We start from the raw sequence: 16,532 nt of genomic DNA, 5'->3' as shown, positions 1-16,532 counted from the left end.
TATCATGTTAAGGATCTAACCATTTCTGTACATTTATATAACTAAAATAATATGTGTGGAGGCTGGAATGAATTCTGGAAATAAGGCTGTGAAACAACTTGAATCTGGACTACTGCCCTCAGCTCAAAGATTAAAGATCAGGTAAAATAGTGGGGAAGGGCACGTGTTTTGGAGGCTGGTCTGCACCTGTGTGTCTGAGGGCTGGGTGAGTGGGAACAGAGCAGGAACTGTTTTTGTTGCTGTGCCACCAGTCCTGTCTAGCTCAGCTCCGCAATAATGGGCATGAAAGACGACTTTGGGTCACTATGAAGTAAGTTTGGGGAGTTTCAATGTCACTTCCAGAGCACATAAAGCCTCAGTGGAGTTCCTGTTAGCTAGTACTCTGGTCAGTCTCAGAGGATGCTGAAGTTCTCCTTTCTTTGGTAAGGGTGGCCCTTACCAGAGGTGAAGTTTCTGGTGTGGTAATTAAAAAAAAAAAAAAAAAAAAAGTGTTTGGGTGCACCTTGCCTTGCTATTTCTTTTATAGGTTTCCAGAAGACCTATTCTCCCAGGCTTTTAAGTGTAAATTTGATTAAAAGTCAAACAGAACTTCACCCTTTCTTCTGAAGTTGCCCTTAAAAAATGAGCCTGTAATTTTATCTAAAAAAATAATTATAGTTCCTGGAGCACAAGGGAAAGAGAAATAATAGTTCTTGACTTTGTTATTTTCTTTTACTCTACTCTCTCCTCAATTAAATAACTGAAAAGCCCACTGAACCCACACTGGGCTAATTTCTGACAGCATTCATGCACTTCTATGCTTGCGTCTCTGCTGACACAGGGATTGTCTCATTTGTCTGTTCAGTATCCAGGATGATAGATGATTTTGTTGCTCGTGAGGCTGTACCATCAGATGCTACCATAGGTTCAAAAATGTTATAAAGGATTTCCATCGGGGGTGGTGGGAAAGAGTTCCTATTCCTTTCATTTATTCTTTAAAAGCCACATTTTTATGGGCTTACCATTCTTCCTTTCCCTGCTTTTCAAAACCTTGTTACTCTGATGTAAATTGCTTTTGGGGTCAGAATCTTAAATTGTTCATTTGTTGTGCTTTTGAAAACACCCATTTGTGTGTTTCTGAAAAGGACAGTAAAGCTTGCTACCTCAGCAGTCTGCACTGGAAACGATGCTTAAGGCTCCTGACAGGTGGATGGTCCCCAGGGTTGATGCTAGAAGGCGTGTGTGGGAAGGAAGACAACAAAGGATATTTGCTCTCACAGGCAGGAGAAGGGTCTCTGTTTCTGTTAATATTTCAATATCGTGGGAAATCTCTTCAAGGCCACCAGTATCTTCCCCTCCAATTACCATGGCAAAAATCTCTACCTCCAGTTCAACCTGCAAGCCTGCTGCCACCTAGGAGAGACAGAGGATTACTCACAGGTAAAGCGCATGTTTCATACATAATCCCCTCCAGCAGCTGGTTCTTGTTCTGTGTTGTCTGATGAAATTAAAGACTAGTGCCCAGCACACATGATTGTGCTTGCCAGTTACCCAGTATCTGTTTCACTAGAAAGGTCTGTACATAACAGTGTCTCTTCACATTGCAGTTTGAAAGAAAATTGTCCCAATTGGGACAGTTGGGAGAGAATCAAAAAGAGAGGTGGTCGATGCCCCAAGCCTGTCAGTGTTTAGGAGGCATTTGGACAATGCCCTTAGTAACACGCTTTAACTTTTGGTCAGCCCTGAAGGGGTCAGGCAGCTCGACTAGCTGATTGTTGTAGGTCCCTTCCAACTGAGCTATTCTATTGATCTGCCAGCAGATCAATACCTGGCTCCGAGCCTGGTGTCATTGGCAGAATTTTGGGTTTTTTGATCATGGGTGGGTCTACACAACACCAGGCCTGCTGGTGACAGATGGGGTACACCTGTCTCAAAGGGGGAAAAGGATCTTTGCGCAGGAGTTAGCAGCGCTCACTGAAAGAGCTTTAAACTAGATTTGAAGGGAGAAAGGGATAAAACCAGGCTCACTAGAGATAAGCCTGGGGGCGGCACACCAATGTTTGAGGGACGGTGTGCTAGTGAGGTCCTTTGGTCTGCTGTCTCAGTGGAGGTAGGGGAGGGAGATCTGTGCGGCAGCAAAGATGCAAGGGTAATGGATGTGTTAGAAACCATGGAAGCGCCTGAGAATGGTTACACAGGAATTAGGGTTTCTCCCCCCAAAAAGGTGGCAGGATCAATAGCCCAACTGAAGTGCACCTACACCAATGCACACAGCATCGGCAAGAAACAGGAGGAGCTGGAAGCCACTGTGCAGCAGGAAAACTTATGATATAGTTGCCATCACGGAAACACGGTGGGATGACTCACACAACTGGAGTGCTGTAATGGATGGCTATAAACTCTTCAAAAGGGATAGGCAAGAAAGGGGTGGCGGTGGGGTAGCCCTGTACATTAGGGAGTGTTTTGATTGTCTAGAGCTTAATGATGGTGACGAGAGGGTTGAGTGTTTATGGGTAAGAATCAGGGGGAAGGCCAACGAGGCAGATATCATGGTGGGAGTCTGTTATAGACCACTCAACCAGGATGAAGAGGCAGACGAGATATTCTATAAGCAGCTGGGAGAAGACTCACAAGTCCCCCTTGTTCTCACGGGGGACTTCAACTTACCAGATGTCTGCTGGAAATACAATACAGCAGAGAGGAAAGAGTCTAGGAGGTTCCTGGAGTGTGTGGAAGATGGTAACTTCCTGACACAGCTGGTGAGTGAGCCAACTAGGGGAGGCGCCCTGCTGGACCTGTTGTTTGTGAACGGAGAAGGACTTGTGGGTGATGTGACAGTTGGAGGCTGTCTTGGGCATAGCGATCACGAAATGATAGAGTTTTCGATTCTTGGAAAAGTAAGGAGGGGGGTCAGCAGAACTGGTACCTTGGACTTCCGGAGGGCAGACTTTGGCCTGTTTAGGAGACTGAGTCTAAACAGAGTCCCTTGGGAGGCTGTCCTGAAGGGCAAAGGAGTCCAGGAAGGCTGGACATTCTTCAAGAAGGAAATCTTAAAGGCACAGGAGCAGGCCAGCTAGAACTTAATCTGGCTACTGCCATAAAAGACAATAAAAATGTTTCTATAAACACATTAGCAACAAAAGGAGGGCTAAGGAGAATCTCCATCCTTTATTAGATGTGGGGGGGAACACGGTGACAAAGGATGAGGAAAAGGCTGAGGTACTTAATGCCTTCTTTGCCTCTAATAGTAAGACCAGTTGTTCTCTGGGTACCCAGCCCCCTGAGCTGGAAGACAGGGACGGGGAGCAGAATGAAGCCCCATAATCCAAGGGGAAATGCTTAGCGACCTGCTACACCACTTAGACACACACAAGTCTATGGGGCCGGATGGGATCCACCCAAGGGTACTGAGGGAGCTGGCGGAAGGGCTCACCAAACCACTTTCCATCATTTATCAGCAGTCCTGGCTCACGGGGGAGGTCCCAGTTGACTGGAAGTTAGCAAATGTGACGCCCATCTACAAGAAGGGCTGGAAGGAGGATCTGGGGAACTACAGGCCTGTCAGCCTGACCTCAGTGCCAAAGAATGTTATGGAGCAGATCACCTTGAGTGCCATCACATGGCACGTACAGGACAACCAGGTGATCAGGCCCAGCCAGCATGGGTTTATGAAAGGCAGGTCCTGCTTGACTAACCTGAACTCCTTCTTTGACAAGGTGACCTGCCTAGGGGATGAGGGAAAGGCTGTGGATGTGGTCTACCTGGACTTCAGTAATGCCTTTGACACCGTTTCCCACAGCATTCTCCTGGAGAAACTGGCTGCTCATGGCTTGGATGCGCATACTCTTCGCTGGGTAAAAAACTGGCTGGACGGCCGGGCCCAGAGAGTTGTGGTGAATGGAGTTCAATCCAGTTGGCGGCCAGTCATGAGCGGTGTTCCCCAGGGCTCAGTACTGGGGCCAGTTCTGTTCAATATCTTTATCGATGATCTGGATGAGGGGATTGAGTGCACCCTCAGTCAGTTTGCAGACGACACCAAGTTGGGCGGGAGTGTTGATCTGCTCAAGGGTAGGAAGGCTCCACAGAGGGACCTGGCCAGGCTGGATCGATGGGCCAAGGCCAACTGTATGAGGTTCAACGAGGCCAAGTCCCAGGTCCTGCACTTCGGCCACAACAACCTCATGCAGCGCTACAGGCTTGGGGAAGAGTGGCTGGAAAGCTGCCTGGCAGAAAAGGACCTGGGGGTGCTGGTTGACAGCCGGCTGAACATGAGCCGGCAGTGTGCCCAGGCGGCCAAGAAGGCCAATGGCATCCTGGCCTGTATCAGAAATAGTGTGGCCAGCAGGAGTAGGGAAGTGATTGTGCCCCTGTACTCAGCACTGGTGAGGCCGCACCTCGAATACTGTGTTCAGTTTTGGGCCCCTCACTACAAGAAGGACGTTGAGGTGCTGGAGCGTGTCCAGAGAAGGGCAACGAGGCTGGTGAAGGGTCTGGAGAACAAGTCTTATGAGGAGCGGCTGAGGAAACTGGGTCTGTTTAGCCTGGAGAAGAGGAGGCTCAGGGGAGACCTCATTGCTCTCTACAACTACCTGAAAGGAGGTTGTAGTGAGGTGGGTGTCGGTCTCTTCTCCCAAGTGACAAGCAATAGGATGAGAGGAAATGGCCTCAAGTTGCACCAGGGGAGGTTTAGATTGGACGTGAGGAAAAACTTCTTTACTGAAAGAGTGGTTAAACATTGGAACAGGCTGCTCAGGGAAGTGGTTGAGTCACCAACCATCCCTGGAAGTATTTAAAAGACGTGTAGATGAGGTGCTTAGGGACATGGTTTAGTGGTAGCCTTGGCAGTGTTAGGTTAATGGTTGGACTCAATGATCTTAAAGGTCTTTTCCAACCTAAACAATTCTATGATTCTATTCTAGTCTCGTCTAAAAAGAACAGAGGTAGGGAGAAAAGGGAGATACAAAAGGGATGGGTGTGTGGAGAGGAAAAGACAATGGAAATTATTGCAGCCATTTTAAGTGCTGGGTTTTGGCTGGGGCTCTGGACTAGGAGGTTTAACTTGCATTCTTGCACTGCCTCCTTGCACAAGTCATTGCTTCTTGTTTCCATGCCTGAAAAAGCATCAGCAAGGATATTGCCTGGTATTACCCAGATACTGTGGGGATACTGGCCAGCACAAGATTTATTCAGATACGACACACAGGTGAAGAGAAAGACTGAACAAAAGCAGGAAGCATGAAAGCTTCCTCCTTAATGGGACAATTTCACATGCTATGGTGCTTTGCTAGATAAAAGACTTAAGGTGGAGAATAGTTGCAAGCAGGAGAAGAAATGGTTGAGGCAAGAGTTTACTAGGTTCAACTCTTGAAGGTATCAGGACAGGAGATAAAGTCTAGGCGTAAGACAGAGCGGATATAACAAATACCCTAAACAATGGGAAAACTCAGAGGTAGTGGTAGAGTATCCCGTTTGCTTCGAAAAAGCTCTCTTTAACCCCAGTGCTTGACCTGCTGCTTTCCACTGAACTTAACATGTTTATCCCTCTGCATTCTGGTACAGGCTCTGAGACTCAGAGCCCACAGGGTGCTTGGTTGAAGGCAGCAGATGGACAGCAGAAGGCAGCATCACTTTAAAAAAAATTTTAAACAAATCATGTACTCTGCCAGCTCTATTCCCAGACAGCTGGTGTGACAGGACCCCTAGATGGCCTGAGGGCCAGCTGAGTCTAGCAAAAAACAAAAGATCTTCTGTATAACCTACAGGTCCTGGTGTGTACATCACTCTCAGCCCTGTGTGCAGAGGTGGTTGCTTCACACGAAACCTGTCAGAAAGAGAAGAGAATTAGTTTGCCAGAAACTGTTTCAGGCAGGCAGAAGGGCACTGCTGGGAAGCAGGCCGTCTGCTCTTCCTCTGCTTGTGCAAACGACAGCAGAATTTTTTTAGCTCATCCTTCCTGTCACAACGTACAACTTGGGCTACAGCGGTATTCCTGGGCTTCTAGCCAAGGCTCAGGTTTCTAATAAAAAAACTCAAAGGAGCAGATTAATGGGCCAAAGTAAGTCTCCAAAGAGCTCGTTACACTGCCTGGTCCTTCCAACAAAATGTGAAACATCAGCATTCTCAGCCTGCATACACAAAGGAAGCTGAAGTACAAATTACATCTTTTTGGCAAACACCTGTGGGCTGCACACCCAGAAGTCCTTAACGGTCTTTATTTAATGTGCTTTGCTACGATTCTATCGCAGAAGGCATGATACTGGTATAAATTCTGTGTAAATAATCCTCTTTAATTTCATGGTACCCACTAAGGCAGTAGTTTCACTTCTTCATTTCTCACTGATTGTTTCACATCTGTGCAGTCCTTTTGTGCATGCAACTTCCACTGCTAAGATCTCTAAAGATCATTAGAGCAGATACGACCTCTACTTTTGCATGGCTCTGGACTTTATCCTGTGATTTTCATTTCCACCTGAAGAACAGCTACCAGCATGCACTTGCACCAGAAGCTGTTCAAGGAAAGGCAGTAAAAGAGGCATTCCTAGTATATGGCTCCATCTTATGGAAAGCTCTGGCAGAATTATAAATCGGCTGTCAGAATTCCTGCACATTCGCTGGAGTGCCGGCTGTTATGAGAAACTGGACTTGATTTCTGTCAGGGTGTCTCAACGTGTTCAGGCTATGGTATGGACACTTTGGAAGGCACATGGTTAACTACTGACCCTGTCATGGAAAAGTTTTTGCTTCAGCATGACGCAGACATGGCTCAGAATTGCCCATGATTGGCCCTACCTCTTCCCTCAGCATGCTCTGCTGTCATTCAGCAGCTAGTCATTTAGCTCTCCTCTCAAAACATCTAGTAAAAGGTTTAAAAGATAAGCTAGATTTATCAGAATCATGGTGGTGTTTTCCTTGACTGTCTACATATAGTGCCCTGGCATGGGGAAAAAAAAAAAGAAAAAGCAATGTGCACATCTTGAGCTCTAGGATGTTGGTATGTGATCTGCTGATTTATCCTAGCATGCACCATGATGCTTAAATGTGCATTAAAGGAAAAAATGTCTCTTTGAGGCCATATCTAACTAGGCTGATTTAAAAATAAAAATTATCTCTGCCATCCATCCTGATGGAAGGAGCTGTACAGTAGTCTCTCAGCTGGTCTTGAACAGATTTCTAAAGTGCCTAGTTGGCTGAGTACTCACAAGAGATCATGGTGATCCCAGTAGGGTCAGCCTCCTGTGAGCTCCTCTTTTGATTATCATTAGCTACCCCAGGAGGAACAACAACAAATGTCAGACATAAATGTTTGTGTTTATTTCATTCCAGCACTGTGGTACCATAGTAAAGGGATGCTGTGACTGCTGAGGTAGCGTCACTGTGACACCTCTCTCGACACTCTTTTTAAAGAGGCCCTCAGACTGTAGGTCACCTGCATCCAGAAAAGGGAAGTTTGGCAGGTGTTTGCTCATCTGAAGAGTGCTCCAAAGAAACAGCATCCAGAAGCTGCAGCACATCAGGGCCGTGAGACTTGCACACTCAAGCCCAAGAATGTTTAATGCCCTCCTTACTGTTTTCCTTAACCAGTGCTAATGTTGCAGGAAAAACCAAAGACTATTTATCACCAGTGCCAAGACTAACTACCTTTTTAATGACCTAGACCAACATGACAGTAGGACGTTTATTTCCATGCTTTCAATTAGCCTCCCTCTCCTGGGACCTGTGGGTCTAGCAGAAAAAAGGCCCATATAACAGGAGTGGTCCAAGCCTGGCTTACTCTAAGTTTCTGAGAGAACAATATGTAACTGTCCATGAGGACAAATGGATGAGATTGGCCTAAATAACAGCTTTCATTTAACTGCTAAATAAACTAAGAACCTCTCCAGCTGCAGGAGGTAATCAAGGATGGGTGGGAGTGAGAAGCTGACATTGGAAAACTTTGGCGGGAATAGCTATCTTAGAACACAGGAATTTAAAAAGCTTGGTTTTGGCTTTGGGGCTTTTGAGCCATCTGAAATCATAGAATCATAGAATCATTAAGGTTGGAAAAGACCTCTAAGATCATCGAGTCCAACTGTCAACCCAACACCACCATGCCCACTAAACCATGTCCCTAAGCACCTCATCTACACGTCTTTTAAATACCTCCAGGGATGGTGACTCAACCACTTCCCTGGGCAGCCTGTTCCAATGTTTAACCACTCTTTCAGTAAAGAAATTTTTCCTCACCTCCAATCTAAACCTCCCCTGGTGCAACTTGAGGCCATTTCTTCTCACCCTATCGCTTGTCACTTGGGAGAAGAGACCGACACCCACCTCGCTACAACCTCCTTTCAGGTAGTTGTAGAGAGCAATGAGGTCTCCCCTGAGCCTTTTCTCCAGGCTAAACCGCCCCAGTTCCCTCAGCTGCTCCTCATAAGACTTGTTCTCCAGACCCTTCACCAGCCTCGTTGCCCTTCTCTGGACACGCTCCAGCACCTCAACGTCCTTCTTGTAGTGAGGGGCCCAAAACTGAACACAGTATTCAAGGTGCGGCCTCACCAGTGCCGAGTACAGGGGGACGATCACTTCCCTACTCCTGCTGGCCACACTATTTCTGATACAGGCCAGGATGCCATTGGCCTTCTTGGCCGCCTGGGCACACTGCCGGCTCATGTTCAGCCAGCTGTCGACCAACACCCCCAGGTCCTTTTCTGCCAGGCAGCTTTCCAGCCACTCTTCCCCAAGCCTGTAGCGCTGCATGGGGTTGGTGTGGCTGAAGTGCAGGACCCGGCACTTGGCCTTGTTGAACCTCATACAGTTGGTCTGGGCCCATCGATCCAGCCTGGCCAGGTCCCTCTGCAGAGCCTTCCTACCCTCGAGCAGATCAACACTCCCGCCCAACTTGGTGTCGTCTGCAAACTTACTGAGGGTGCACTCGATCCCCTCATCCAGATCATTGATAAAGATATTGAAATGAAAGCTTCCCACCAAGTACTGCAATTCTTGAAACCATCTGGTGGGATTATAACCATTCAAATGAAGCTATTCTGAAGCGACAAACCTTAGGTGGAAGCCCAAAAGCTGTAAGGACTTAGAGACCGTTGTTGCAGGCTCTCCTTTAAGCTAAAAAGCAAGGTACATACAGCACAGCTAAGGCAAGCGCAGTTGAGCAAACTGAGTGGGAGGAATATGCTTTGCCCTCTTTTCCATCACATGTATAGCACCTGGGAGGACAGGGGTCATAAGCACACCTGCCTGAATATCACTAAAGTAAGACCACTGGAACTGTGCTGGTGCAGGAGTCACTGAATGAACATATGTGCAGTCACTCAAAAGGGGAATTCGAGCACAGAATTGCAGTCATGAGCATTTTCTTACTGTATTTATATATTCTCTAAACTGTGGCTGGGTAAATCTGTTAATTTCTTGTGATTTGTCATGCAGTGCAAGAGACAATCTGCTGGACTGGAGACCTAGAAATGGACTTACTTATGCTCACCACATTGGAACACAGTGTGGTGCTATCTTCTCCCACACACTGACAGGGGTGACACCGAGTAAGGGAAACGTGCATAAATAAATGCTTGATTTCATCCTCATCCTCTGCTTGTTCCCAGTGTCATCACTGAAGCTGCTTTTCAGTGCAGCTAAAGACATGTGGCTGCCTGAATACAGCTGTGCCCATTTAGATTGTCTGACTGGCAGCATCCAGCGGTATTTCCCAAAGCCAAATGTAATACTGGTTACCATGAAGGAGTTTGGTCCCTGAACCTGAGAAGTTCAGTAAGAACCAGTAAATAATCTGCGATGGGCCAGGACTATGCATACAGGACCTGCTGTTCATTACTGGTTTCCATCTTCCTAATAACACTAATATGCAAATAACGCTGAAGTATTTCTAATATTATCTCCTCTCCTATATCCCATCAGTCATTATCAAATGATTCCAAATCTAAAAATACCCTTTGTTATCTCATGTTAATCAGATCAGAAGATTGACAATAAACAAGCAATGCATATTTAGACAGTTAAAAACCAAGGTACTAAGAATTCAAACTAACCTTGAGAAGTTCACACCAACATTCTTCAGGATCACAGTGGCTGCATAGGTGCAGCCTTCCTTTAGTACTCCAAGTGTCACTCTGGGTGGAATGAGATGGAAGCCACTAAGATGCTGTCTTGTTGCAAGAGAAGATGTGTTGACCTTTCCTGCGACAGGATCTTCTATCTTTGCAAACAGAATTAAAATATTAGACAACAGATAAAGTTGGTGGCCATCAAGTTAGTTTCAGAGTTATTTAACCTACATTTGACCTCTGTCCACTCATCCTGAACAAAGACACCCTAATTTGAGTAAAAACTGAAGAGGCACTTAGAATATTGTCTGCAGATTTATACTGGTTTGAGTTTTCAGACATATTAAGCCATTGAGATGTATCAGGGGGAATGAGGGAAGCTCTGCTCTTTTGGAAATCAGAGCTTTCATGTGGGTGCCTGGTGCAGAACTATGCTTTTGGCATACGAGTTTGTCCGAGCAGTTGAGAGGAAAGGTACTTTTAGAATTGCCAGTAAACTTATATGTAAATTGCAACTGCTATTCAGTAAACAGATTCAAAATACCTTACTGTATTGCTCCAGAATTTATATTTCATGCAAGAGAGATGACTGAGAGGATATTAATATCAACAAAAAGATGTTATTTTACCTTTTTATTTGGTATGGAGTTTGGTTGTCTCCCCTGGAGGGATGACGGTAATTTCACTTTCTCTTTTCTTGGCTGTCCTGCAGCATTCACCAGCAGACTCTGAACTTTATGTTGAAAGGGTGTCTCTTGTGATCTTGTAGCCTTGTTTATGTCTGGGAAGGAAAGATTTCCAAAAGCACGAAAAGTGAAGCATTATATTCAGCCTAATCCTGAAGTTCTTGTTCAGATAAGACTTTTATTTTCTATGAAAGCATTTGATTAGCACAAGGACAGAAGAATTGGTCTCATTTTTATTTAAGACGTCAAGAAAGGCATTAAGAAACCCCCTAATAGTAGCAAGTAATTAAAATCTAACTAGTAAATAAAGCTGTACTATAATTATTAGAACTAATTAGTTGGAAGCATCTTGGTGGAAACTCGCAATGAAGATATAAACGCCTGTGAAAGTGATTTAAAAACAGAAGAGGAGGTACAAAACCCCAAGCACTAAAATCAAAATCGAGGACATTACTATTCCAAAGGCATGCCTGCACTGCACAATGATCAGTTGCGCAGAAACACTCAGGCTGGTCAAGTCAAATCTGTATGTCCATATAACAACAAATTCCAGTCCAGGCCCCAAAGCAGTACAGCTCTGCCAGCATAACCAGTTAGGAAGTCCTGTCTCTGAGCAGGATTTATTGTCTTGAATGCAACAATTCATTCATATGCCTGACATGTATGCTTCTGATTCTGGGCTTAAGATGGTCTTAGCTACCTTGTCATGTTTGAAATGTGCTCCACTGTATGATGTAGACAGATGGAGCATAGGGATGGCCAGAGCAACTTAGCTCTAAATACAGCTTCTTTTGCTTGACAGCCTAAGACACATTTAGCTTATTGTAAAGTCTGATAACTTCTGAAGGGAAAACACAAGACAATTATGGTGGCTGTCTTCTCACCAGGGGTCAATCTCTAGATCAGCATTTTGTACTGAAGAGAATTGTTTTTTCTCAGTTTGGACTGCAGGCACTGTGTAGTTGGAATGCTAGGTCTGGTCAGTTAGTCATCGTGAGGAGGCAGAAATGTTATTTGAGAATAGCATCTTCTCTAGATTCCCCTGCTTATTTCCAGACAACAGAAATGCAGGTGGTAGAGAGGGGCTTTCCACCTACACAGCAAATGACCCAGAGCTTATAAAAAAAAGTTAAGCATGTACGTTATGGAAAAAACTCTAGCATTTCTTGTTTTGCCTAAAGGTAAGCAAAATTTATGCTTTGGCATTAGAACTGTGGTGAATGGAGTTCAATCCAGTTGGCGGCCGGTCACGAGCGGTGTTCCCCATGGCTCAGTACTGGGGCCAGTTCTGTTCAATATCTTTATCAATGATCTGGATGAGGGGATCGAGTGCACCCTCAGTAAGTTTGCAGACGACACCAAGTTGGGCGGGAGTGTTGATCTGCTCGAGGGTAGGAAGGCTCCACAGAGGGACCTGGCCAGGCTGGATCGATGGGCCGAGGCCAACTGTATGAGGTTCAACAAGGCCAAGTGCCGGGTCCTGCACTTCAGCCACACCAACCCCATGCAGCGCTACAGGCTTGGGGAAGAGTGGCTGGAAAGCTGCCTGGCAGAAAAGGACCTGGGGGTGCTGGTTGACAGCCGGCTGAACATGAGCCGGCAGTGTGCCCAGGCGGCCAAGAAGGCCAATGGCATCCTGGCCTGTATCAGAAATAGTGTGGCCAGCAGGAGTAGGGAAGTGATTGTGCCCCTGTACTCGGCACTGGTGAGGCCGCACCTCGAATACTGTGTTCAGTTTTGGGCCCCTCACTACAAGAAGGACGTTGAGGTGCTGGAGCGTGTCCAGAGAAGGGCAACGAGGCTGGTGAAGGGTCTGGAGAACAAGTCTTATGAGGAGCGGCTGAGGAAACTGGGGTTGTTTAGCCTGGAGAAGAGGAGGCTCAGGGGAGACCTTATCGCTCTCTACAACTACCTGAAAGGAGGTTGTAGCGAGGTGGGTGTCGGTCTCTTCTCCCAAGTGACAAGCAATAGGATGAGAGGAAATGGCCTCAAGTTGCACCAGGGGAGGTTTAGATTGGACGTGAGGGAAAATTTCTTTACTGAAAGAGTGGTGAAACATTGGAACAGGCTGCTCAGGGAAGTGGTTGAGTCACCAACCATCCCTGGAGGTATTTAAAAGACGTGTAGATGAGGTGCTTAGGGACATGGTTTAGTGGGCATGGTGGTGTTGGGTTGACAGTTGGACTCGATGATCTTAGAGGTCTTTTCCAACCTTAATGATTCTATGATTCTATGATTCTAAGTTAGTGTAGTTTTGGCATCTCTCTCTATCCCCCCAAGTTGCTGTTCCTTTTATCACCTACCATGTGGCCCTGGAAGTACAGATTAGTACATCTGCCCTGAGGTCTATGGATTATGCATAAATAACAGAGGAAATTTAGCAATTTTGAAGGCAACAGCTCTTGCAGAGCGCCACTACTAGGAAAGGATACCAGTATGTGTGGAAGGGAAAGGAAGGGGAGAAGGGAAGCTGTAACTATGGGATGCAAGAATAGATTTTGCAAGTATGGACTGCCAAAGCTCAGCTGGTGTGGCGTTATGTGGGATCCAAAGGTTGCGGCTAATTAAAGCAGACTGGTGGCTCTCCAGTGGTGATCATCCAAGGCTGTCACCACAAGCAGATGCAGAAACAGAGTGAACGACAGTAGACGTAGCAAGGAAAGCAAAACTGAATGGGGATGTTTAAACGGCAAAGACCATTTAACCACAGCACACTCTGTTCTAGAGTCTTCAGTTACAGGCCTTAATGAGCAGGAAAAATTGGCTTGTGCAATTTTTTTTTAGTAGAGAAATTACTTCTTGGCTTTGTCTGCATTTCTACCATCCCCATCATCCCCATGTTGTTATAGCAGTCTCCTAGGGTGAAGGAGGGAATCTCTCCCATTAGTTTTATACCTCTCTCCATTTCTGCCAGTCTTGCATTCAGATGTATTCAGAATGCTGAACAGAGATAGGTGGATTTAAATTTCTGTTGCAAATATTTTGTCAAAAGTTATAAGAAGATAGATATTGACCTGCTCCAAACTACATTCTGGAAGGCAGCTTTACCTGTTGTGCTGCTGGAACCTTCATTTTGTTTGGAATGAGCCTGCAGCAGAAGGCCAGGTGAAGGTGAGGAATCACTCATGGTATTGAGACATTCAGATGCTAAAGGGAAAATAATGGAATACTGTGACAAGTGTTTTTCATGATCACCATCATTTTCAAAAACTCATGAAAAAAAAATCACAAAGTCTTCGGCACTTTAATTTAGACAACTTTTGAAAGCTGTCTACATAACCATGAGAGCCTAGGTAATTCTGCACATGACATTTTGCTCCACTGGGCAACAGGGATCAAAAATGCGTATCTTGTGATTAGTCATTTCTCGTTCTCTGGCTAACTGAGCAATAAGCCATAAAGGGCTAACAGACAATCCAACACAGGTCTTCTGGTGATTGCAATACGGTGATTGCAAAATGAGGAAATATGGGAATTAGTGGGGGTCTGATAAGGCCCCAGGGAGGACTGCTTTCCTGATATGATCCTTTGCTGTGTAAGACTTTTAATCTCACTATGTGACTTCAGTAACTTGTCAGGGCTACTTTTCAAACAGAACTGAAGTATTCCTTTCAATGCTGTAAAGCTGAAACCTAAGATGATGGTTCACTATTTCACTGCTTCCTGTTATCCAGTCACTGCTTTCCTCCTATACCCTCCAAACTATCCTTAGCCTGCATGTTTCCTATTCCATATCGCTTTTGCCCCAGTCCCCAAGCCCCTCTTAGCATTGAGTTTCAGAATTCCATCTCCCTTTTTTTTTTCCTACAGTCATATTAGTCTTTTTCTAAACTTGGCCTCCTTGGTTCTTGCTTATCCACCCCTAACTATTGTTTATTCCATTTAAGTTTTTCTTGAGCGTTTTGCAGCCATCCACCCCTCCTTCATAGCACAATTCTTCAGCTTTGCATCCAAAGCCTATGGTGCTTCCACATTCAGTGATGTCTGCAAAGGCTCCTTTAACACACTAAATATAGAAGTCTCATAGACCACATTTATATTAGTGGATTAAACAGGAACATTCCCAGATACTGGAACATGATAATCTATACTGTTAAACTAGTAGAACACTGGCAAGATATTGACTGTGCCACCTATCAGTCTCCCCAAACCCACTCTCAGGTACACAAGTTTTGGCCAGGGAAAAGGCCATTTTGTTTTGGGAGGCTGAATTTACACAGCCTACTCCATACTGGTGGATCTCAATGTCAGGGAATGCTGCTGGGTATGTTTCATGTATCAGAATAGATATAGCCATTGTGGTCCAAGCAGTTCACATGTCAAAATGACTGGGCATACATGGGGTCAGATAATGTAATCTTAAATTTAACTACAATATGAAATGAGACAACTGGATAAAACAATAAAGAAGATACTAAAATATTACCAGACAGAAGAGCTCAAATTACCTCTACTGGGTTTTTTGATCACCTCTAGAGGGAAATTCCCACTTTTTTTTTTTTTAACTGGAGGAAGTTCCATAGACAGTGCTTCCACATCAGGAAACTAGAGAAAAGTAAGAAAGAGGGCTTAGGTCTCCCAACTAAACACTTAGAAAAAACCAGCAGACACCCCACCCCCCCAAAAAAAAAAGGAAAAAAAAAAGGGGTGCAAAGGAAACAAATAAGCAGAACCAAAGTGGTAACTATAAAAAATATACATAAGTATACCTCAGATTCGAAAGTACATTTTTGAGTATGCTTTATGCACTTACAGCATTTATTAGGTGAGATTACAACAGGAAAGTTCCCAAGGCCACCCTTAACCCTGGAGGGTTAGTCTTACTAACTCCCTCTCTAGTTAGCAGAGAGAGATTTTTGAGGGTAAGTGAAAAGACCCGAGGTTCAGCTTCTGCTCTGAATCAGACGCTCTCCAGAGTTTATGTAAGGAATCTACAGAGTTTATACTCAAAAAACATATACCACCTCCAAGATACGTTTCCTTTGACAAGGGCATATAATTCCCAGTGTTAATTCTGCCACAACTATCCTCTGTAATGGTTTCTTGAGATAAATTGAGGCTGAGATGTAAACCCATAACTGTCTTTGTGGGAGTATGACAGAAACTACCTGGCCTAACACAAACTCATCCCGTTTTCAGCTACATCACCTTTTTCAGGAAAAACTCCTTGCTGAATTCTGATTCAAAATACGGAGGAATTATCTTGTTTCTTATTGCCATTAAGGACTTCTTTTCTTCATCAAGTTCTTTCCTAAGAAATTTTTAACGTTGTTGGTAAGGAAAAGAAAGAAAAAAGCATTATAACTGAGTTAACCCAGTTTTTCTGTCTGAAACATCGAGGAATGGAAGGGATAAAGGCAAGTGGCATTTTTTTTTTCTGGTTAATCGCATTGAGCAGTATTCTTGTAATTGGCAATTTTCTCAGTGATAGATCAAGAATGGGCTGGTCTGGCATGCAGAGAAAACGTCCTCCTCAGATACTGATTTATGGAGGAGCTGATCAAAATGCATATTGGCTGTGGGCTGGCTGCTATGAAGAGCTCCTCCCTCAAAACATGCTCCAGTTCTCTAAATCTTGTGGAACATATCTGAGACTGCCAACAGTGTCTTTCCAACCTTCCAACAAACATTTAAATCTGAGAATTGGTATTTCAGATGCATTGCTAAAATGTATAATACAAAATTAATCTAATTTCCTTATTTTATCACAGAAAAACTTGATGGCTCTGTGGATACAGAAAAAGCTGTTCAAACTTCTGAAGGTAAGATTCACCAGAGTAAGGACTGGTTATGTTTTCAGCTTGATGTAGTCCAG

General features: G+C 44.8%; 1 protein-coding gene across 1 annotated transcript in view; it reads right to left on the bottom strand.

Annotated features, from left to right (window-relative positions):
• SPAG17 (sperm associated antigen 17) overlaps positions 1-16,532 on the bottom strand; it is a 124,019-nt gene that overhangs the window by 2,657 nt on the left and 104,830 nt on the right. The window contains exons 40-46 of the mRNA XM_076348037.1: positions 15,866-15,968; positions 15,166-15,262; positions 13,766-13,864; positions 10,661-10,812; positions 10,017-10,183; positions 5,740-5,800; positions 1,248-1,392 (exon numbers count right to left, since the gene is read on the bottom strand). Coding sequence (XP_076204152.1) covers positions 1,248-1,392; positions 5,740-5,800; positions 10,017-10,183; positions 10,661-10,812; positions 13,766-13,864; positions 15,166-15,262; positions 15,866-15,968 — 824 coding nt within the window. The remainder of the gene's footprint in view (positions 1-1,247; positions 1,393-5,739; positions 5,801-10,016; positions 10,184-10,660; positions 10,813-13,765; positions 13,865-15,165; positions 15,263-15,865; positions 15,969-16,532) is intronic.

Source organism: Aptenodytes patagonicus, chromosome 1 (assembly GCF_965638725.1).
Source record: "Aptenodytes patagonicus chromosome 1, bAptPat1.pri.cur, whole genome shotgun sequence".
NCBI classification, from domain to species: Eukaryota; Metazoa; Chordata; class Aves; order Sphenisciformes; family Spheniscidae; genus Aptenodytes; species Aptenodytes patagonicus.
Note: the sequence above shows the minus strand (reverse complement) of the source record. Positions and strands in the feature narration are given on the sequence as shown.